Source organism: Oncorhynchus keta, chromosome 1, assembly GCF_023373465.1.
Source record: "Oncorhynchus keta strain PuntledgeMale-10-30-2019 chromosome 1, Oket_V2, whole genome shotgun sequence".
Lineage (NCBI taxonomy): Eukaryota > Metazoa > Chordata > Actinopteri > Salmoniformes > Salmonidae > Oncorhynchus > Oncorhynchus keta.
The window spans coordinates 21,713,202-21,736,916 of NC_068421.1; the positions used below are offsets into that span (position 1 = coordinate 21,713,202).

At 44.1% G+C, this 23,715-nt stretch overlaps 1 protein-coding gene across 2 annotated transcripts in view; it reads left to right on the forward strand.

The window, feature by feature from the left end:
• The first annotated feature begins 1,039 nt into the window (after nt 1-1,039).
• LOC118376166 (unconventional myosin-XVIIIa-like) overlaps nt 1,040-23,715 on the forward strand; it is a 220,504-nt gene continuing 197,828 nt past the window's right edge. For both annotated transcript variants that reach the window (XM_052518612.1, XM_052518616.1), the window contains exons 1-2: nt 1,040-1,218; nt 6,189-7,400. In XM_052518612.1, the coding sequence (XP_052374572.1) occupies nt 6,360-7,400 (1,041 nt within the window). In that variant the 5' untranslated portion in view covers nt 1,040-1,218; nt 6,189-6,359. The remainder of the gene's footprint in view (nt 1,219-6,188; nt 7,401-23,715) is intronic.

Consider the following 23,715-nt stretch of genomic DNA (forward strand, 5'->3'; position numbering starts at 1 on the left):
TCCTATTTTTTAAATCTATGACAATTACATTTACAAGACAATTTAGGAAATGGTTGTCCAAAACTAAACTTCAGCTTGTTTGAAACTCCTTTGTGAGTCTACAGAATCCAAGGGTCCTCTCTTTCAAGTAGGTCAAGTTACAGCATCACACAAAGAGCTATTTCCCTTAGCAACGCTGCCTTACCAGTAACGGAGTAACTGTCTGGCACATTTATATCCAGCAGTTTACAGTTCAAAGAAGCCTAGACCTACTATTTAATAAAGTTTGTTATACCTTATAGTTTATGACTTTACCATGCATAATGTTTCCACCTTTTAGGCTCACAGTTGATGCAGCAACCAGACGTGTAGGCAAACAGTTCACTGCGCATGAGTGAAGGTGTGGTGTGAATTTCCACTAAGGTAAACCGACACCACAAAGGCAGCCTGGGCTATTAGCAAAATAAACAACTGCTTAGGCCCCCCCAATGTTCAGGGTCTCCCCACAAACTGTGAGGAGGACCCTAAACCGGATTCTGCTTTGGGCCCCCAATGTTCAGGGTCTCCTCACAAACTGTGAGGAGGACCCTAAACCGGATTCTGCTTTGGGCCCCCAATGTTCAGGGTCTCCCCACAAACTGTGAGGAGGACCCTAAACCGGATTCTGCTTTGGGCCCCAATGTTCAGGGTCTCCCCACAAACTGTGAGGAGGACCCTAAACCGGATTCTGCTTTGGGCCCCAATGTTCAGGGTCTCCCCACAAACTGTGAGGAGGACCCTAAACCGGATTCTGCTTAGGCCCCCCAAAAAGATAGGGTCGGTGATAAAAGTATTAGTAACCTGCTTCGAAATGGTGCCTAATAGTGCTTGTTTGAATGAATCCCAAATAAACAAACCAGTCACTCCTAGGTTATTAACTGTGTATGTATTAAGACTTAACCCAGAAAATATAAAAAGCAACAGCAACCAATAGAAATCTATCACCATAAAGTCATAAACTAATCTTCCATATATAGTTCATCCTGTCCAACTTGCAATAAACCCAACTGGCCAGCAGGAATCACTATTCGATAGATTTTTAGTGATGTTGCATGCATGCTGTAACCAGCTATCTAGCTAATCATAAACAGTCAACGCAGCTGCTTTCTAGCACGAGCTGCATCCCATCAACACAATTGCCTCGGATTCGAACACACTAGTGTCAAACCACCGACACAGAGGAAGAACACACTGAAAACGGTGAGTCACCCATCATTTCATGAAGATGGAATCGATGCACCAATTTGAGCTAAACATTGAAAGCAGAATGGCTTAGCAAGATAGCTATGAATAGAGGTCTCCGAAATACCAAAACATTTCCCCAGTGCTGTAGCAGCTAGCTAACGTAGCTGATAGCCTACACCATAATTAATGTTGGCAAAGAACAGAGGCTTGGGATGCCAGCTAATAGTCCAAGCTAACTAAAGGCGTATTGGTAGTTTCAAAATAACATTTTTGTCAATGGAGTATTGTAACCAGGGCTTTTCTGTTACAGTCGGGTTTAGAGGAAAATACTTTAAAGTTGTAGTAAATAAAAATGGCCTGTAAAAATAGTATAATTCCCAATGTGACATCAGCTAGCTGGCTAGCTAGTAGTTTTCTCGCTTTTTGTTCTCCCCTGTCCATTGAGGGAATGGGGAACGATGACACCTCACTCGCTAGCGTAGTGGAGAGTGCCTGGTATTTCAGCGGGCATTTCATTGTTGTAACATAAAGCCTTGATGTAAGTGGCGAAATTATGTGCCCATAGCATCCCTGCGGTGGTGGGAAGAAAACAGTGTAAACATCTGTAGCAACAAGCAAGATTGGTTATAACCACGAAAGTGTAGGAAATATGTCAGCTGATAATGAAGCGGTTTGGGAGCTTCATGCAACTTTGATTCTATGGCATTTTTTTGCTGACATGATGCCAAAAAGTAAGCAAACTTTATATGTGACTACATCATTATTAATAATCAATTTCAAACAAGACATCTTCTCATTAATGATTTAATAATGAACTGTCTTTAAGACAGCTTACATATCCCAACCTTTTAGTAGCCTACCTCCTTTAAAGGGGGACTGATGTAAAGTGTTGCAATTGGCAGTATATTTTTAACTGTGCATGTGGTTGTAGCTGCCAAGCCCGTTATTAGAAGTGAATAAAGCTTATATGTATTGTGTAGTATATTCACATTTCTAGAGTATGTCCATTATGCTTGTTGTCTGGTCATTTTCTCCTACAAGGAGGAACATATGAGTTATTTCTAGTTTTTCTGCCTATGGTTATCCTCCAGACCATTTTATAGCTGGTCCTGAAAAAACCTTGCTTCCTGTTTTTTGGGGGGCAAGAATCTGGCCCCTTGTTTAGATGTATGGGGTCTCCTGCTGCTGGGAACTGTGGGAATGTCAGATAGAACTGGAACTTTGTCACCAAAGTTTCACCCCATTGACTACCAGAGTGGGACTGTGTGCATTCGGACCCATTTTGAGCGCCCCCATCCCTCACTGGAACAACAGTTAGTCTAAACAGTTAGTTCACATTCAAAATATCTGCTATCACTCAGGCAGGGGTAGTTTTAAGTCAATTTGGGTTTTGGCTTACATTGACTGTGATTTACACACATGAAACGGAGGCTGAAATATAGTTTAAGCCTACATAATTTGGGGATAAAGCCTGGGGCTGTTTGTGATTCTATGCTACACCATGGAGAGGGTGGTCCGCATAGGGCTGTGACGGTCACAAAATTTCGTCAGCTGGTGATTGTCAAGGAAATAACTGTCGTTCTCACATTAATTGACCGTTAATTAACAAACACATTTAGCATCTTCTGCCTTCCACACAGACTTTAAAATGGATTGTAGGCTAATAAATCCATGTAATATAGCCTACACCTTCTCAATAAATCCATTATTTATTTTAGACTAGTCTTACGAAGCATGATATGAAGAAAATGTATAGTCTATTTCAGAAGAAAAGAATAGCATATTCTAAGTTGTCCTTTTGTTAGGTCCTGATGTGCTTTATGCCAAATGGCTGTGGGCTACACTAGTTCATTTAGTAGACAAGATTTGCTTATAATTCTATGGCATTATTTTATAGTATGAAGAATACAATTGAACAAAGCTGAATAAATTATATATTTTTTCTACAAAGGATTTGAGGGAGTGCGTACATGCGGCTATTCTGTGTTGAACGGTTAATAAATAAATGGGGCGGCAGGGTAGCCTAGTGGTTAGTGTTGGACTAGTAACTGGAAGGTTGCAAGTTCAAACCCCCGAGCTGACAAGGTCGTTCTGCCCCTGAACAGGCAGTTAACCCACTGTTCATAGGCTGTCATTGAAAATAAGAATTTGTTCTTAACTGACTTGCCTAGTTAAATAAAGGTTAAATAAATAAAAATAGGTACTCCTATGCTTAATTTTGTCAAGGCTGTGGGTAACTGGTGAAAGAAGTCAGGCGCAGGAGAGCTGAGATGCGTGGACAAGGTATTTAATTCAAGAAAACACCAGTATAAACACAACTCCGGTGGAAGTCGTGACAAATTTAGAGTTATTAATGTAACTTTAGTTGTTATACAAACGTTGGGCTATATGTTTGGATTTTTAATACGTTGTAAGGCTATATGATGCCACTAATGATGATTTGAAAAATGTCACTTGAATGGCATGAGCTCTGCTTTGTTTTTTGCGCAGGCTGTACACACTCTAACAGTCTCTCATTCACAATTTTACAAGCACTTGATAATGTCTCGAATTTCATGGCGGCATGCCCTTTGTGGCCCTAATGCACCCTAACAAAATCCATGCCTTTTGTGGCCCGGAGTGCTGCGTTGTGCCCTTCTCCCTGAGTGTGCAGCACAATCCGTCTCGTGATCGGGTCTTTCTCACAGGCTACAAGTTAAGGCAGACGCATCGGGGACGGAACTGTGCGTGTCCTTATCCAATTCCGAGGTGCATATTGAAGATATTGGAAAAACTGTCCACATTTACTTTTCATCAGCCAACAAGATGAGTTGGCCTAACAAACAACAAAAGCACTAGCCTATGTCAAACCACTGTCCCCATAGTACAAAGGTTGACCTATTCTAAAACTGTGAGAAATAAATATTCCATATATAGTGAGAAATAAATAGTCCAAACATAGTCTGGGGCAGTTGTGGGATACGATAGATAACAAATTAATACAACCACTAGCATCCCCCAAAAATGTTAATGCAATGTGGCCGACGCAACAGATCAGAACATTTGAGCTTTTTAAAATTTATTTTTAATTAACTAGGCAAGTCAGTTAAGAACAAATTCTTATTTACAATGACGTTCTACCGCAGCCAAAGCCTAACCTGGACGACACTGGGCCAAATGTACGCCGCCCTATGGGACTCCCAATCACAGCCGGATGTGATGCAGCTGGGTTTCAAACCACTGTATTGATGCCTCTGGCACTGAGATGCAGTGCCTTATACCGCTGCGCCACTCGGGAGCCCAAAATGTTGATAAACTATTATGCTATTTCTTCACATTAAGCACAGCAATGTGCACATGGTAGTAGATTATAAGTGCGAATGTTCCATTAGCGGAAAACACCATTATCAAAAGTGACCGCAAATGCAATTATGCATGTAATGCTTTTACTATAAAAGGTGCATATTTATGGTGAAAATTATCTTCCCCAAACTCGAAACTCACACGCTGCTTATAAATGCCAGTTAGGCTCTATACCCCTTGTAAATCAGATTAATGTGATTAATTAAAAAAAGTTATTTGGCCACTTTAGTTATACAAACTTTATTCAAACATATAGACCTATGGGCTAGGCTACATGAATTGTGTGACTATGATTCGAACAATTCACAAAAAAAGGCATTGCTTTTTATGCTGGGCATCATTCAAGTGATAATGTATAATTCACAAGTGATAGGATAATATTGTCACCCATCAGACTAGTCTTCATTTAATTTAGTCTTTAAATATACTAAATAATATGGGTGTGACATTTGTTTTGATCTAGAATGGACCATTATCTTGCATCTGTATCGAAACAGGGGCAGCGGGAAATGTACTTAAATAGATACATGTCATCTATGTACTTAAATAGATACATGTCATCTATGTACTTAAATAGATACATGTCATCTATGTACTTAAATAGATACATGTCATCTATGTACTTAAATAGATACATGTCATCTATGTACTCTTTTCCCCTTGGTTTATTTTTATACTAATGTTGTAAATATGAGCAATGTGTTTAATATTAGGAAAGTTGAGAAATAGATATAGTAGGCCTAGCCTGTAGAAATCTGATCCTCTTTTTAATAGAGGCCATCACTTTGTTTTGTCCTGCAATTGCATAGCCTATAGAAATGTTGTGAACATGAGCTTATTGGCTCTCATGAAGTGTTTGATTAGATTTTTGAAAACATTTGCTTTGATGTCAGAGTGATTAGAGGGACAATAGAGTGCTGAGTACCAGGTAGTAAGCAAGTTTGGTAGGCTACTAATGACCATCAGCAGCATCAGAGCTTGGAGAAGCCTAATTACAGTGACTAAACGGTCATGTGGAATTTGACTGTCTTCGTGACTCGTGAATGCCGGTGTGGCGGTAATACGGTCACCGCAACAGCCCTAGGTCCGCGTAGCACCCCTGAGACAGAAAAATAGTAATAAAACCCAGATTTTGGGAATGTGCTCCTGCCTGCCTTCTGCAGTATGTTGAGAGTGGCTCTTTGGCAAAAATATCTTCCTTGAGTTTTGTGGTTTTGGCAAACACAGCTCTAATGGAGGCTAGGAATGTTTCTCTTTTGCCAAGATCACTTAAACTGTTCTTTGGTTGTGATATGTGTAATATTTTTCCATGTTCAAATAAGCGACTAGTGCTTTGTGTGGCATGCTAATGGACTGTTGCAAAAGGTTAAGTCGTGGGTCACTCTGTCTATAGTCCTACTCAAAAGGCATTTCTGTACACCCGCTATAACATCTGATAAATATGTGTATATGATGTATGGTTAGGAGGAGTAATAAAATGGGTGTTTATTAAATGGACATTTTTTTTTTCTGTGACAAATTCCTCACTGGGAGTGATATATTGTGTGTGATCTAATTGTATTTATGAAACATAATAAGCTCTGTTACTCATTCTCTTATGCCAGATGTGAATATTGACTGAACATGTTTTTTCTCTCCCTCAGGGCATTTTAATTAGTGGCAGCTTTACTCCTTTTTAGAGGTTAAGAAAGACTGGACCCCCCCAAAAAACTGGACCTCTGCTTTTGTATGGAAAAATCCCCCTTGCATGAAGAAACGGGAGCCAAACCGGTAGGACAACTAACTGTGTGGAGCAACACAGCAGACACACCACCATGTTCAGCCTGATCAAAAAGGACAAGGAGAAGGATGGAGGGAAGAAGGAGAAGGATAAGAAGGACAAGAAGGAGAGGATGTCTGCGGCGGAGCTGTGCAGCCTGGAGGAGATGAGTATGAGGCGTGGCTTCTTCAATCTCAAGAGGGAGTCCAAGCGGGATTCCAAGAACAAGCTGGAGATCTCCAACCCCATTCCCATCAAGGTGGCCAGCAGCCACGAGCTCAGCCTCACTGACATCGAGTCAGACGGCTTGAGCAACCGCAGTAGCATGGTGCTGGACGCAGACGGCCTGAGCGCTGCCAGCTCCACCGACGACCTAAAGGGTGATGGGGGTGGCGGTATGGACAAGGACCGGGGCTCGGTACGAGACCGCGTGGCCCACTTTGGCTCGATGGCCAAGCACAACTCTTCTCAGGTCATGAAGCGTTTCTCCTTCTCTCAGAGGAGCAAAGAGGAGAGCCCCTCGGAGACCTCCACACCCTCGGGACAGAACTCAGCCACTCCGTCCCCGCAGGTGGAGAACAAGGTGTTCGACCCGCAGCACAAGCACAACCTCCAGCAGCCTGGGCCGGGGGTCGGGCCAGCACCTTGGCCAGTACAGGTCAAGAAGGCCCGCATCCCTGAGGTGGTGGACAAGACCTTCTCTGCTGACCTGAGGCTCCCGGCCGTCATCCCTCCACAGTCTCCGGAGCCGCGGGAGCTGGAGCTCCAGCGCCGCAACACGGGTGACTTCGGCTTCTCCCTGCGCCGCACCACCATGCTGGACCGCGGAGCCGACGGCGGGGTCTACCGGAGGGTGGTGCACTTCGCTGAGCCCGGGGCCGGCGCTAAGGACCTGGCCCTGGGGCTGGTGCCGGGAGACCGTCTGGTGGAGATCAACGGGGGAAACGTGGAGAACAAGACCCGGGACGAGATTGTGGAGATGATCCGTCAGTCTGGGGACACGGTGAGGCTGAAGGTGCAGGCCATCCTGGAGCTAAGTGAGCTGAGCCGCTGCTGGCTGAGGAACACAGACGGCCTGCGACGGGAAGCCTTGGATGTAAGCTATCCCCAATCACTCTTCCCCTTATCACCTAGATAGACATCCCATTCATACCTACAACTTCTAGAGAGGCAACCCACAGGCTGATTCTTCTATAAGGTACGGGTGAATTGGACCTAACCCTCCCAACATATCCTACTCATTATTGTGGGTGTGAGCAAAGTCAGTGTGGTAACTTGGTGGAATGATTCACCAATGCCAAGGTTGTGTTTCATGTTTTAGCAGGATGAGTGTTGTAACTCTGGAACTGTCTGATGATGATCACTGTTGCTCCTCTCTAACTAGGTCTAACAAATAACCACATTTCCCAGAACCCACACAAGTCGTTTACAGGTGGCCCAACCTATGGATTGGCCCAGACACTTAACAGTCTCTCATTGTTTTCACAGTGCAATCCAAGTCCAGTGTGTTTTTTCTGTGAAGTAAAAAAAACTTTTACTGAATAAAAATGTTCTTTTGAGAAAAGTTAGTGACAAACTTACCACAGCTCTGATGGATTGAAGCAGTTTCTATGAGGCTCTGCTTGCTATGTTTCTTCCTCTCCTTACAGACATTCTGCAATGTTTAGGTTTCAGCCATGCTTTCCTGTGGGTGTCTGGGCTTAATGTAGAAATGTCACCTTGGTGTGTGCAGCCCAGCCCCAGAAGAGTCAGAAGAGTCAAATCCTGCCCGGTTGATATTAAACGGAAGCTGTTGAGGCTAATCTTGTATTTCATGCTCTGCTTCCTCGTTGGTTTTATATAAGAAAGGCATTCTGCCCATGTTGGAGCTTCTGTGAGTGTAGATAGGTATGTAAGTGTGTGGGTCTGTATGTAAGTAAATCAAATCAAATTTTATTTGTCACGTACACATGGTTAGCAGATGTTAGTGCGAGTGTAGCGAAATGCTTGTGCTTCTAGTTCCGACAATGCAGTAATAACCAACAAGTAATCTAGCTAACAATTCCAAAACTACTACCTTATAGACACAAGTGTAAGGGGATAAAGAATATGTACATAAAGATACATGAATGAGTGATGGTACAGAGCGGCATAGGCAAGATACAGTAGATGGTATTGAGTGCAGTATATACATATGAGATGAGTATGTAAACAAAGTGGCATAGTTAAAGTGGCTAGTGATACATGTATTACATAAGGATGCAGTAGATGATATAGAGTACAGTATATACGTATACATATGAGATGAATAATGTAGGGTATGTAAACATTAAATTAGGTAGCATTGTTTAAAGTGGCTAGTGATATATTTTACATAATTTCCCATCAATTCCCATTATTAAAGTGGCTGGAGTTGAGTCTGTGTGTTGGCAGCAGCCACTCAATGTTAGTGGTGGCTGTTTAACAGTCTGATAGCCTTGAGATAGAAGCTGTTTTTCAGTCTCTCGGTCCCAGATTTGATGCACCTGTACTGACCTCGCCTTCTGGATGATAGCGGGGTGAACAAGCAGTGGCTCGGGTGGTTGTTGTCCTTGATGATCTTTATGGCCTTCCTGTGACATCGGGTGGTCTAGGTGTCCTGGAGGGCAGGTAGTGTGCCCCCGGTGATGCGTTGTGCAGACCTCACTACCCTCTGGAGAGTCTTACGGTTGTGGGCGGAGCAGTTGCCGTACCAGGCGGTGATACAGCCCGACAGGATGCTCTCGATTGTGCATCTGTAGAAGTTTGTGAATGCTTTTGGTGACAAGCCAAATTTCTTCAGCCTCCTGAGGTTGAAGAGGCGCTGCTGCGCATTCTTCACGACACTGTCAGTGTGAGTGGACCAATTCAGTTTGTCTGTGATGTGTATGCCGAGGAACTTAAAACTTGCTACCCTCTCCACTACTGTTCCATCGATGTGGATAGGGGGGTGTTCCCTCTGCTGTTTCCTGAAGTCCACAGTCATCTCCTTAGTTTTGTTGACGTTGAGTGTGAGGTTATTTTCCTGACACCACACTCTGAGGGCCCTCACCTCCTCCCTGTAGGCCGTCTCGTCGTTGTTGGTAATTAAGCCTACCACTGTTGTGTCGTCCGCAAACTTGATGATTGAGTTGGAGGCGTGGGTGAACAGTCATGGGTGAACAGGGAGTACAGGAGAGGGCTCAGAACGCACCCTTGTGGGGCCCCAGTGTTGAGGATCAGCGGGGTGGAGATGTTTTTACCTACCCTCACCACTTGGGGGCGGCCCGTCAGGAAGTCCAGTACCCAGTTGCACAGGGCGGGGTCGAGACCCAGGGTCTCGAGCTTGATGACGAGCTTGGAGGGTACTATGGTGTTAAATGCCGAGCTGTAGTCGATGAACAGCATTCTCACGTAGGTATTCCTCTTGTCCAGATGGGTTATTGCAGTGTGCAGTGTGGTTGAGATTGCATCGTCTGTGGACCTATTTGGGCGGTAAGCAAATTGGAGTGGGTCTAGGGTGTCAGGTAGGGTGGAGGTGATATGGTCCTTGACTAGTCTCTCAAAGCACTTCATGATGACGGAAGTGAGTGCTACGGGGGCGGTAGTCGTTTAGCTCAGTTACCTTAGCTTTCTTGGGAACAGGAACAATGGTGGCCCTCTTGAAGCATGTGGGAACAACAGACTGGGATAGGGATTGATTGAATATGTCCGTAAACACACCGGCTAGCTGGTCTGCGCATGCTCTGAGGGCGCGGCTGGGGATGCCGTCTGGGCCTGCAGCCTTGCGAGGGTTGACACGTTTAAATGTTTTCCTCAAGTCGGCTGCAGTGAAGGAGAGTCTGCATGTTTTAGTTGCGGGCATTGTCAGTCGCACTGTATTGTCCTCAAAGCGGGCAAAAAAGTTATTTAGTCTGCCTGGGAGCAAGACATCCTGGTCCGTGACGGTGCTGGTTTTCTTTTTGTAATCCGTGATTGTCTGTAGACCCTGCCACATACCTCTTGTGTCTGAGCCGTTTAATTGAGATTCTACTTTGTCTCTATACTGACGCTTAGCTTGTTTGATTGCCTTGCGGAGGGAATAGTTACACTGTTTGTATTCGGTCATGTTTCCAGTCACCTTGCCCTGATTAAAAGCAGTGGTTCGCGCTTTCAGTTTCACGCGAATGCTGCCATCAATCCACGGTTTCTGGTTTGGGAATGTTTTAATCGTTGCTATGGGAACGACATCTTCAATGCACGTTCTAATGAACTCGCACACCGAATCAGCGTATTCGTCAATGTTGTCGTCTGATGCAATACGGAACATATCCCAGTCCATGTGATGGAAGCAATCTTGGAGTGTGGAATCGGATTGGTCGGACCAGCGTTGAACAGACCTCAGTGCGGGAGCTTCTTGTTTTAGTTTCTGTCTGTAGGCAGGGATCAACAAAATGGAGTCGTGGTCAACTTTTCCGAAAGGAGGGCGTGGCAGGGCCTTATATGCGTCGCGGAAGTTGGAATAGCAATGATCCAAGGTTTTTCCAGCCCTGGTTGCGCAATCGATATGCTGATAAAATTTAGGGAGTCTTGTTTCAGATTAGCCTTGTTAAAATCCCCAGCTACAATGAATGCAGCCTCCGGATATATGGATTCCAGTTTGCAAAGAGTCAAATAAAGTTTGTTCAGAGCCATCGATGTGTCTGCTTGGGGGGGAATATATACGGCTGTGATTATAATCGAAGAGAATTCCCTTGGTAGATAATGCGGTCTACATTTGATTGTGAGGAATTCTAAATCAGGTGAACAGAAGGACTTGAGTTCCTGTATGTTGTTTTGGCCACACCACGTCACGTTAACCATAAAGCATATGCCCCCGCCCCTCTTCTTACCAGAAAGATGTTTGTTTCTGTCGGCGCGATGCGTGGAGAAACCAGCTGGCTGCACCGTCTCCGATAGCGTCTCTCCAGTGAGCCATGTTTCCGTGAAGCAAAGAACGTTACAGTCTCTGATGTCCTTCTGGAATGCTACCCATGCTCGGATTTCATCAACCTTGTTGTCAAGAGACTGGACATTGGCGAGGAGAATGCTAGGGAGTGGTGCACGATGTGCCCGTCTCCGGAGTCTGACCAGAAGACCGCTTCGTTTTCCCCTTTTTCGAAGTCGTTTTTTGGGGTCGCCGGCTGGGATCCATTCCGTTGTCCTGGGTGAAAGGCAGAACGCAGGATCCGCTTCGCGAAAGTCATATTCTTGGTCGTACTGATGGTGAGTTGACGCTGCTCTTATGTTCAGTAGTTCTTCTCGGCTGTATGTAATGAAACCTCAGATGACCTGGGGTACCAATGTATGAAATAGCATGTAAAAAAACAAACTGCATAGTTTCCTAGGAACGCGGAGCGAGGCGGCCATCTCTGTCGGCGCCGGAAGTGTTAAAATGCTGAAATAAGTAAAGGGTGTGTCTGTGTTTGTGTGAACAGGCTACTGTTCTGGAACTGCTGTCCAGTTCAGAGTTCAGACAAAGATAAAGTGTGGTCAAGGCAAACTAGGCTCTACAACGTGTGTGTGTGTGTAGGTTGTGTGTGTGTGTGTGTGTGTGTGTAGGTTGGATAATACTTATTTCTTTAATCACATTAGGGTTAGGAAAGATGGGCTACACCCTCATGCAACTTGCAACAGTTGGATTTAAATCTGTTTGTGATGGCTTCTGTGTATTACACTGCTATAAACAGTGTGTGTTTTGTGTTCACCTTGTCCTGTAATCACTCAAGAAGAATGTATCATGTTCGTTCAGACATTTGCAAATAGTTTTACTGCTGCGTAAGTTATGTATCAGTGATTAAAAAATATATATATATATTCCTATCCAAAAATTGTCCTTGTTTGTAGTCTTGTGGACTGGATGTTTGTGATGTTGGTTAGTAAGACGGTTATGTTACTGTTCAGTGCAATAGTGGATTTTTGTGGAGCAGTGAAAAGGGTGTGTTTTTGGTTGTGTGTACAATTATGTGTCTGGATACTTGATAGTGTGTGTGTAGTGTGGTAGGCCTTGTCCCTGGTTAGGTGGCACACAGTGGTCTGATTGCACTTAGGGTCAGGGAGTGTTTTGAAACATGAAGGATACTCTGTGCCTAATAACTAGGTTTACTAAATGGTAACATACACTGGCAATTCATGGCCATTTCTGTTGTCACCCAACATCAAACTGCTCCTCTTGATTTTTGTATCTGACCTTCAGCCTGGTATAATTGGTTCTTTGAAGCTTGAGGGCATTAAATTGGTCAATCTTAATACACAGGTAAAAAGCCTACACTCTTAGAAAAAAGGGTTCCAAAAGTGTTATTCAGCTGTCCCAATAGGAGAACCTTACTTGTTCTTTAGTCTAGTCTGTGAAAGGACATGGAATACCAAGGCACAAGCTTGTCTTAGCAAACCTGTCTAAGCTACACAGTGAAGACATGGCTGGCTACTGAGAACCTCGGGTCATGCGAAATAAGCCACCTTGGAGATACTTGAAAAACACTGGGGAAATTATCCGTTCCCCCAAAATGATCTGTTCCCTCTACCCCTCCTGTCTTCCTCACTCCGGTATTTTCTGCGTTGTTCTATTTTGGAATTTACCAATAAACAAAAAAGGACTTTGCTGTGCTGTTCGGTTTGAGGCCAGCTTCTCTCTTTGTGCTTTTCCTGGCTCTGCGCCTCCCTCCCTGTGTAGTGTAGCCTAAACCACTGCTGTCTCATAGAGCAGAAACAGGGAGCATAGATCAGAATTAGATCCCAGGCACAGACTGAATTCCACCGCTGTCTCCTAGAGCAGAAACAGGGAGAGTAGATCAGAATCAGATCCCAGGCACAGACTGAATTCCACTGCTGTCTCCTAGAGCAGAAACAGGGAGAGTAGATCAGAATTAGATCCCAGGCACAGACTGAATTCCACTGCTGTGAGAGGGTTAGTCTCAATCTGACAGATCATGATGATGCAGTCAACACCCTGAGAGGTGTGCATTGGTGTAGGCCTGGGAATTGTCAGGGACCTCACAATACGATATTAGTAAGATATATTTTACTTAAGATACTATACGATTTGTATTGCTTTTTAGTTTAGTTTATTTGATCATTTTAAACAAGGTACACATACAACATTATGTTCTTGATTAATTATGAATCATCCATGATAAACACAATGATAGCATTTGGCAAGTGTGGCATATGTGGTAGGATATGTTGTGATTCACACCATGTATTGCAATTCGATAAAGTGATTTTATTGTGATTTGATGTTCCAAACATATTGCCTGCTTCAGAGAGACAAGCGAGAGCATGAGAAAATGTGTTTTGCTCCGTCATGGAAATAAATGTGTTGAAAACATTTTTTTAAAAGATGGAGAACAAGCTATAGGATTCAGAATACGGTGGGTACAGCTGCCTATCGATTTTATAAGTATTGATTATAATTTCGTCTAAAATAATATTGCAATAGGTAACTATCGACCCCCCCCTTCTTTGTTCTCTGCAATCAACCCTGCTCCCTTTCTGTTCCACACCCCTGCCAGCACTCTCCCTCTCCCATCTGTCATCTTCCAGCTGATGCCCCCTCTACAATACTGTGTCTTTGTTATCGCTTGTCATGTAGCTCTATCACGTAGCGCGCGGTCCTCTCCCCTGAGGGGGGTAGAGAGGCCAATTTGGAGTTTTTTGTTTGTGTCCCTCAATTGGCTGAGGTACAAGGGCCCTTGTGACACAAAGTTCTAATGAAAGTCTAATCTCCCCAAACCGCAATGGAATTCATCTGCTGAGTGCGAGCTGTGTTCTGGCCACATGTTGTTCTCTGGAGTTTTCGGGAGAAAAATAAAGAATGTATTTTCTTGTGGAGATGGAGAGTGACTGGGAATGTGGGCCCTCCCTCCCTGGGCACTAGAGTTGGTTTCTTGTTAAAAGACTGAATCACAGTGTGGATAAGAGTTGTTTTTTAACCAAGTGGCCGAGCGCTCTGTTTCCATCATGCAAACAGGAAGTGAGGGCTGCTTGGGGGTTGTGTATGTGTGGTTACGTCCGTTATTGATTTATATGTCCCAGTCTCACTAAGCAGAAGGCCAGCTCTCCATCCCTTTGTCTTTTAAAACAAACATCAACAGCTTGTACGGTCGGGTCATCTGTTCAAATGAAGGAGAACCAACAGAACGGTAATTTCTCAGTTCAACAAAGGCTGTAATGGCGCAACACAGCCAGGAGGTACGCTTCACATTCTCTTGATTTAGAACCACTCTCCAACGGGTCTCCAGGCCCATGCTAGAAAGACATTCAATGCAGAGTGTTAAAAAAAAAAAAAAAAAAGTTAATGAAGGAATGTGCAGCCTCCTCAGCCTTATGAATGAGAACAACATGTTGAAATTATCCTCTTCCATAGCTAAGGAATGTGAGGAGGGCAGGAAGCAGGAGACTGCCCGGGAGTATGCTCTGAAATGGGGCTTTAAAAATGAACACACACGTGGGCACAAGTTGCACGTGAGTATGCTCTGAATACACACACACAAGGTGATTTACCAGTGCTCCAGACAGACTGGAAGCTCCCATTCTCCCAGTCAGTGGTTCATGTGGAAAGGATATCCTTCAAAGAGCACCAGGATCGGGATAAGGATAAAGTATTGCTTTTCACAGGAACAAACAAGATACATAGTGTCACGTTTACTACCGCTCTAACTCTCCGGCGTTCGAAGTCGCCAGTTGTCTCATCATTACACACACCTGCACCATCGTTACACGCACCTGCGCCTCATGACATTCACCTGGACTCCATCACCTTCCTGATTACCTTCCCTGTACCTGTCACTCCCCTTGGTTCTTTCCTCAGGCGTTATTGACTCGGTTTCATGTCTGTATGCTTTTCCTGTTTCTTGTTTTCTTGTTTGTTTTATTCTATTATTACATTTGCACTCCCTGTACTTGCTTCCCAACTCCCAGCATACACGTTACAGAATAACCAAAGGGAAGCAACAGGGATTTTTTAAAATGTTTTTTTACTGGTGACGTTGGGTCAGCCGGCCTGTCAAGCTCCCCATGCCTCAGCCGGCCCGTCAGGCTCCCCATGCCTCAGCCGGCCCGTCAGGCTCCCCATGCCTCAGCCGGCCCGTCAGGCTCCCCATGCCTCAGCCAGCCCGTCAGGCTCCCCATGCCTCAGCAGAAGCGAACAGTCCGCTCCTGGTCCTCGGGACCGTCCCTCTGGTCGGCGTCGTCTGGCGGCTGGAGCTGCGTGTCAGTGACGGGGTACTGTCACGTTTACTTCCGCTCCCCTTCTCCAGGGCTCGACATCGCCAGTTGTCTCATCATTACACACACCTGCCATCATCGTTACGCGCGCCAGTGCCTCATGACATTCACCTGGACTCAATCACCTCCTTGATTATTTTCCCTATATTTGTCACTCCCAATGGTTCTTTCCTCAGGTGTTATTGACTCTGTTTCGTGTCTGTACGCTTTTCCTGTTTCTTCTTTTGTTCTATGTTCTATTTATTATTAAATTTGCACTCCCTGTACTTGCTTCCCGACTCCCAGCATACACGTTACACAAAGGTCTATTTTGGCCCTGGATAAGGCTGAGGAGGGTCCACCCAGAAAATGGGCCCGTACAGGAATGTGTGAGTGCATAGGATTTAATTATAAACTTCGGCAAAAATACAACCGGTTGAGTAACTTTGTTTGAGGCTGCCAGTTTGTAGGACTTTAACCAGGCCCAGCCGGAGTCATTTCAGTCCACAGTCCACCCCCAACCAGGCCCAGCTGGAGTCATTTCAGTCCACAGTCCATCCCCAACCAGGCCCAGCCGGAGTCATTTCAGTCCACAGTCCAACGCCAACCAGGCCCAGCTGGAGTCATTTCAGTCCACAGTCCATCCACAACCAGGCCCAGCCAGAGTCATTTCAGTCCACAGTCCAACGCCAACCAGGCCCAGCTAGAGTCATGTCAGTCTACGGTCCAAAGTGGCTAAGGGATCCAACAGATTTTTTTTCATCCAATGTTATTAAATATATTAGTCAATTGTTTACGTCTGGGTTTTATTATGCACATTAGTTTAATAGCTGTATGGCTGCCGTTTCCTTTCCTCGTCTCCAGTCCTTCTACACTGAACAAAAATATAAACGCAACATGTAAAGTGCAAAAGATCCCAGAAATGTGTGTTTACCTCCCTGTTAGTGAGCATTTTTATTCTTTGTCAAGATAACCCATCCACCTGACAGGCTGGTTAAACAGCATGCTCATTACACAGGTGCACCTTGTGCTGGTGACAAAAGGCCGCTCTAAAATGTGCAGTTTTGTCACACAACACAATGCCACAGATGTCTCAAGTTTTGAGGGAGTGTGCAATTGGCATGCTGACTGCAGGAATGTCCACCAGAGCTGTTTGGACAGTATGTCCAACCGGCCTCACAAACGCAGAACACGTGTAACCACACTAGCGCAAGACCTCCACATCCGGCTTCTTTACCTGCGGGATTGTCTGCGGAGGGGAGGGGTGGGGGTGCTGAGAAGTATTTCTGTCTGTAATAAAAACATTTTGTGGGGAATAACTCATTCGGATTGGCTGGGCCTGGCTCCCCAGTGGGTGGGCCTATGCCCTCCGATGCCCACCCATGGCTGCATGTGAAATCCATAGATTAGGGCCTAATGAATTTATTTCAATTGACTGATTTCCTTATATGAACTGTTGAAAATGTTGCGTTTATTTTTGTTCAATGTAGTTTCTAGATGTGTTGTGATTGTAGAGCAATGTTGTGAGTCAGTATGTGGTTGTGGCCCTGTGCCTTTTAATATTCCTCTCTGGACTCTGGTATAATATCCTCTGTAAAAAGAGTTGTTCTGAGACCTGTCTGGGTGGGCCCCAGGCTAGCTGGCAAGTTCTCCTCAGTGGAGGTAGGAGACTGCTGTGGAGAGGAGACTCACTACCATGTAAAGATGCAGCATGGCTTGTTACTACAGTGGTGCCCATGGAGAGGTTGTCTAGGGCTGGGCCTGGTCTCTCCCCCCACAGCTGTGTACCAGATGTGGGCAACACACACTCCCACATGTATACACACTCATGCACACAATACAAATATACATATACACACACTGGCTGAATCTATGCTGACTGCACCTAGAATGGTTATGGGTAATCCCTGAGGAATCCATAGTCCCATCTGTTGTCATCCCCTATGTTGTCCTGGAGGGGCCTTGTTTTTCACAGCCCTAGATCCCCAGCCTGAAACAGGACAACAGAACATCTCTGCCATAGGAACAAAACAAATGCACCTCACAACAGTAACAGCACCTCGCGATGATAGGAGCAGCAACCTTAAAGAAGAAAGTGTCTAAACCATCTGACCCAGATGTTATTTTGGGGTCAGGTTTAAGGAGTTCCTTTAGCACCTCTGTCGTGGGGCAGGGGGAAAAGAGGAAGAAGCAACAGGGATAGTCGCATTAGAAGGGGTGGGAGATGAGGAAATGTTGGACGGGCAAGGAGGCACAGCTGAGTCAAATAGGAATTCTGACTTAATGAAGTGGTGATTTTAAAGAGCTCAGCCATGTGCTTCTTGTCAGTAACAACCACATTATCAACATTAAGGGACATGGGCAGCTGTGAGGAGGAGGGTTTATTCTCCAGGTCTTTAACCGTTTTCCACAACTTCTTGGGGTTCGACAAACAGAGAGAACTGCTCCTTAAAGTAACTAACTTTGGCCTTCTGGATAGCCTGAGTGCACGTATTTCTAATTTGCCTGAAAGATAGCCAGGCAGCCTGAGTAGGCTTGTGCCGAGCTTTTCGCCAAATACAATTCTTGAGGTAGAAAAACTCTGCAAGATCACGGTCGAACCAGGGGAAGAAACTGTTTTTAATTAAAATTTTCTTTATGGGGATGTGTTTTAACAATACCATTGGAAAAAATAAATAAACGGTCCAAGCGTCTTCGACAGAGGGGATGAAGCTGATTCTATGTGGTATTGGTAATAATCTGAGAGATATAGGGAGTCCCATTCCTTTAGGACTTGGTCAGATAGTTTAAGCATATCCCAGTTTAGGTCACCTAGCAGGACAAATTCAAACTTAGTGTAAGGGGCCAGGAGAGATCTTAGGGTACAGGCCGGTGCTGATGAAGGACAATAGCACCCAGCAACAGTCAACAAAGAGCTATTTGAAAGTTTAATGCTTAAAACCAGCAAATCAAATTGTTTGGGGACAGACTTGGCGGAGACAACCGAGCACTGAAGGTGATCCTTGGTAAAGATTGCCACTCCCCCACCTTTGGAAGATCTGTCTTGCCGAAAAAGGTTATAACCAGAAAGATTAACTTTTTATGGCTATAAGGGCAGTATTGAGTAGCTTGGATGAAAAGGTGCCCGTTGTAAACGGCCAGTTTACAGTTGCTAATATATGCATATTATTATTAGTATTGGATAGAAAACACTCTAAAGTTTCCAAAACTGTCAAAATATTGTCTGTGAGTATAACAGAACTGATATTACAGGCGAACCCTGAGGAAAATCAAAACAGGAAGTGGCTTCTATTTTGAAAACTTCATGTTCCATAACCTCCCTTTGCTGGATTTAAAGGGATAGGAACCAGATTCCTTTTCCTATTGCTTCCTCAAGGTGTCAAGTCTTCAGACATAGTTTCAGGCTGTTATTTTGAAAAATGAGCCAGAACGATAACATCGCGTCAAGTGGTCACATGAGTAACAGATTTTGGACAGCCATTGTTTTCCCCTCTCCTACTGTGAAAGACATTTGCGGTTGATATATTATCGATTATATATTTTAAAAACAACCTGAAGATTGATTATAAAAAACATTTGACGTGTTTCTGTGGACATTATGGAAACTATTTGGAATTTTCGTCTGCATTGTCGTGACTGCTCTTTCCTGTGGATTTCTGAACATAACGCGACAAGGAGGTATTTTGGATATAAAAATCATTTTTATGGAACAAACAACATTTGTTGTGTAACTGGGAGTCTTGTGAATGAAAACATCCGAAGATCATCAAAGGTAAACGATTCATTTGATTGCTTTTCTGATTTTTTTTTTGACCAAGCTTCCTGATGCTAAGTGTACTTAATGTTTTGTAGTGCGATCGATAAACTTACACAAACGCTTGGATTGCTTTCGATGAAAAGCATAATTTCAAAATCTGACACGACAGGTGGATTAACAAAAGGCTTAGCTGTGTTTTCCTATATTGCACTTGTGATTTCATGAATATAAATATTTGTAGTAATATTTATTGAATGTAGCGCTATGCTATTCAGCGGTTGTTGATGACACTTATCCCGATATCGGGATTGCAGCCATAACAAGTTAACATCAGTATTCAAAACACTCTTCTTTAACCACGTCTCAGTAATGAGCAGCACGTCTGGATTGGAGCTGTGAACCCACACTTTCAATTGACCCGTTTTAGGTAATAAGCTTCTCGTGTTAACGTGCAGAAAACCCAGGCTTTTACGAGAGCAGAAATCAGTGAAGTAGATATCAATCAAATGTATTTATTAAGCCCTTCTTACATCAGCTGATGTCACAATGTGCTGTACAGAAACCCAGCCTAAAACCCCAAACAGCAAGTAATGCAGGTGTAGAAGCACGGTGGATAGGAAAAACTCCCGAGGAAAGGCCAGAACCTAGGAAGAAACCTAGAGAGGAACCAGGCTATAAGGGGTGGCCAGTCCTCCACAAGATGTTCATAGATGACCAGCAGGGTCAACTACTAATAATCACAGTGGTTGTCGAGGGTGCAACAGGTCAGCACCTCAGGAGTAAATGTCAGTCGGCTTTTCATAACCGATCATTCAGAGTATCTCTACCACTCCTGCTGTCTCTAGAGAGTTGAAAACAGCAGATCTGGGACAGATAACACGTCCGGTGAACAGGTCAGGGTTCCATAGCCGCAGGCAGAACAGTTGAAACTGGAGCAGCAGCACGGCCAGGTGGACTCGGGACAGCAAGGAGTCATCAGGCCAGGTAGACCTGAGGCATGGTCATAGGGCTCAGGTCCTCCGAGAGAGAGAGAATTAGAGAGAGCATTCTTAAATTCACACAGGACACCGGATAAGACAGAATAAATACTCCAGATATAAGACTGACCCTAGCTCCCCGACACATAAACTACTGCAGCGTAAATACTGGAGGCTGAGACAGGAGGGGTCAGGAGACACTGTGGCCCCGTCCAACAATACCCCCGGACAGGGCCAAACAGGCAGGATATAACACCACCCACTTTTCCAAAGCATACCCCCCACACCACTAGAGGAATATCTTCAACCACCAACTTACCATCCTTAGACAAGGCTGAGTATAGCCAACAAAGATTTCCGCCACGGCACAACCCAACGGGGGTCGCCAATCCGGACCGGAAGATGACGTCAGTGACTCAACCCACTCAAGTGACGCACCCCTCCCAGGGAAGGCATGGAAGAGCACCAGTAAACCAGTGACTCAGCCCCTGTAATATGGTTAGAGACAGAGAATCCCACTGGAGAGAGGGGATCCGGCAAGGGCAGTTTGTTGCTCCAGTGCCTTTCCGTTCACCTTCACACTCCTGGGCCAGACTCAATCATAGGACCTACCGAAGAGATGAGTCTTCAATAAAGACTTAAAGGTTGAGACCGAGTCTGCGTCTCTCTCATGGGTAGGCAGACCATTCCATAAAAATTTAGCTCTATAGGAGAAAGCCCTGCCTCCAGCTATTTGCTTAGAATTTCTAGGGACAGTAAGGAAGCCTGCGTCTTGTGACCGTAGCGTATGTACGGCAGGACCAAATCGGAAAGATAGGTAGGAGCAAGCCCATGTAATTATTATTATTTTTTTGTACCTTTATTTTACGAGGCAAGTCAGTTAAGAACAAATTCTTATTTTCAATGACAGCCTAGGAACAGTGGGTTTACTGCCTGTTGAGGGGCAGAACAACAGATTTGTACCTTGTCAGCTCAGGGATTCGAACTTGCAACCTTTCGGTTACTAGTCCAACAGTCTAACCACTAGGCTACCCTAGGTTAACAGTGAAACCTTGAAATCAGCCCTTGCCTTAATATTAACAGGAAGCCAGTGTAGAGAGGCTAGCACTGGAGTAATATGATCTTTTTTTTGGTTCTAGTCAAGATTCTAGCAGCTGTGTTTAGCACTAACTGAAGTTTATTTAGTGCCGGAAAGTAGAGCATTGCATTAGTGTAACCTAGAAATGACAAAAACATGGATTCATTTTTATGCATAATTTTTGGACAGAAAGTTTCTGATTTTTGCAATGTTACGTAGATGGAAAAAAGCTGTCCTTGAAATAGCCTTGATATGTTTGTCAAAAGAGAGATCAGGGTACAGAGTCACCGAGGTCCTTCACAGTTTTATTTGAGATGACTGTACAACCAAGATTAATTGTCAGATTCAACAGAAGATCTCATTGTTTCTTGGGACCTAGAACAAGCATCTCTGTTTTGTCCGAGTTTAAAAGTAGAACATTTGCAGCCATCCACTTCCTTATGTCTGAAACACAGGCTTCCAGGTAGGGCAATTTTGTGACTTCACCATGTTTCATTGAAATGTACAGATGTGTCTCATCCTCATAGCAGTGAAAGTTAACATTATGTTTCCGAATTACATTACCTAGAGGTAAAATATATAGTGAAAACAATAGTGGTCTTAAAACGGAGCCTTGAGGAAAACCGACATTTACAGTTGATTTGTCAGAGGACAAACCATCCACGGAGACAAACTGATATTTTTCCAACAGATAAGATCTAAACCAAGCCATAACTTGTCCTTGTAGATCAATTTGGGTTTCCAATCTCTCCAAAAGAATATGGTGATCGATGGTATCAAAAGCAGCACTAAGGTCTAGGAGCACGAGGACAGATGCAGAGCCTCGGTCTGACACCATTAAACGGTAATTTACCACCTTCACATGTGCAGTCTCAGTGCTATGATGGGGTCTAAAACCAGACTGAAGCATTTCGTATACATTGTTTCTCTTCAGGAAGGCAGTGAGTTGCCGCGTAAAACATTTTTCAAACATTTTGGAGAGGAATTGGAGATTCGATATAGGCCGATAGTTTTTTATTTTTTCCGCGTCAAGGTTTGGCTTTTTCAAGAGAGGCTTTATTTCTGCCACTTTTAGTGAGTTTGGTACACATCCGGTGTATAGAGAGATGTTTATTATGTTCAACATAGGAGGGCCAAGCATAGAAAGCAGCTCTTTCAGTAGTTTATTTGGAATAGGGTCCAGTATGCAGCTTGAAGGTTTAGGGGCCATCATTATTTTCATCAATGTGTTAAGAGATATAGTACTACTAAAGAGGAGAGGAGTCTGTAATTTGCTTTCTAATGATCATGACCTTTTCCTCAAAGAAGTTTATGAATGTATCACTGCTGAAGTGAAAGCCATCCTCTCTTGGGGAATGCTGCTTTTTAGTTAGCTTTTTGCGACAGTATCAAAAATACATTTTGGATTGTTCTTATTTTCCTCAATTAAGTTGGAAAAATAGGATGATCGAGCAGCAGTGAGGGCTATTCGATACTGCACAGTACTGTCTTTCTAAGCTAGTCGGAAGACTCCCAGTTTGGTGTAGCACCATTTCCGTTCCAATTTTCTGTAAACTTGCTTCAGAGCTCTGGTATTTTCTGTATACCAGGGAGCTAGTTTCTTATGACAAATGTTATTTGTTTTTAGGGGTGCGACTGCATCTAGGGTATTGCACAAGGTTAAATTGAATTCCTCAGTTAGGTGGTTAACTGACTTTGTACTCTGACATCCTTGTGTAGGCGGAGGGAGTCTGGAATGGTAATCTAGGAATCTTTGGGTTGTCTGAGAATTTATAGCACGACTTTTGATGATCCTTGGTTGGAGTCTGAGCAGCTTATTTGTTGCGATTGCAAACGTAATAAAATGGTGGTCCGATAGTCCAGGATTATGAGGAAAAACATTCAGATCCATAACATATATTCCACGGGACAAAACTAGGTCAAGAGTTTGACTGTGGGCAGTGAGTAGGTTGAGTAGGAGACATGTTGGAAAAAAACCCACTGAGTCGATGATGGCTCCGAAAGCCTTTTGGGGTGGGTCTGTGGACTTTTCCATGTGAATATTAAAGTCACCAAAAATGTGAATATTATCTGCCTACATGACTACAAGGTCCGATTGGAATTCAGGAAACTCAAATCAGCACAAGTCAGAATTGGGGCTAGCAACAGTAGATGGGCCAGGGTGTACGTGCACATTTCCAGATATCATCAACAGTAATACAATCAAGGCACGGCAAAGGACAGGAAGAGCTCTGCAGTGCTGATTTATGACATCTGAATGTGCATCAGATGGCAGCAAGATCATATTATATAGCAATTTCATCAGGTAACATGAATACAAAGCTGGCGAGAGGTGGTTAGAATAGGATGGGAGGCCAAAAGTCTGTGTAACCAATAGAGAGTCAGAGTCCCGAGTGTGGGA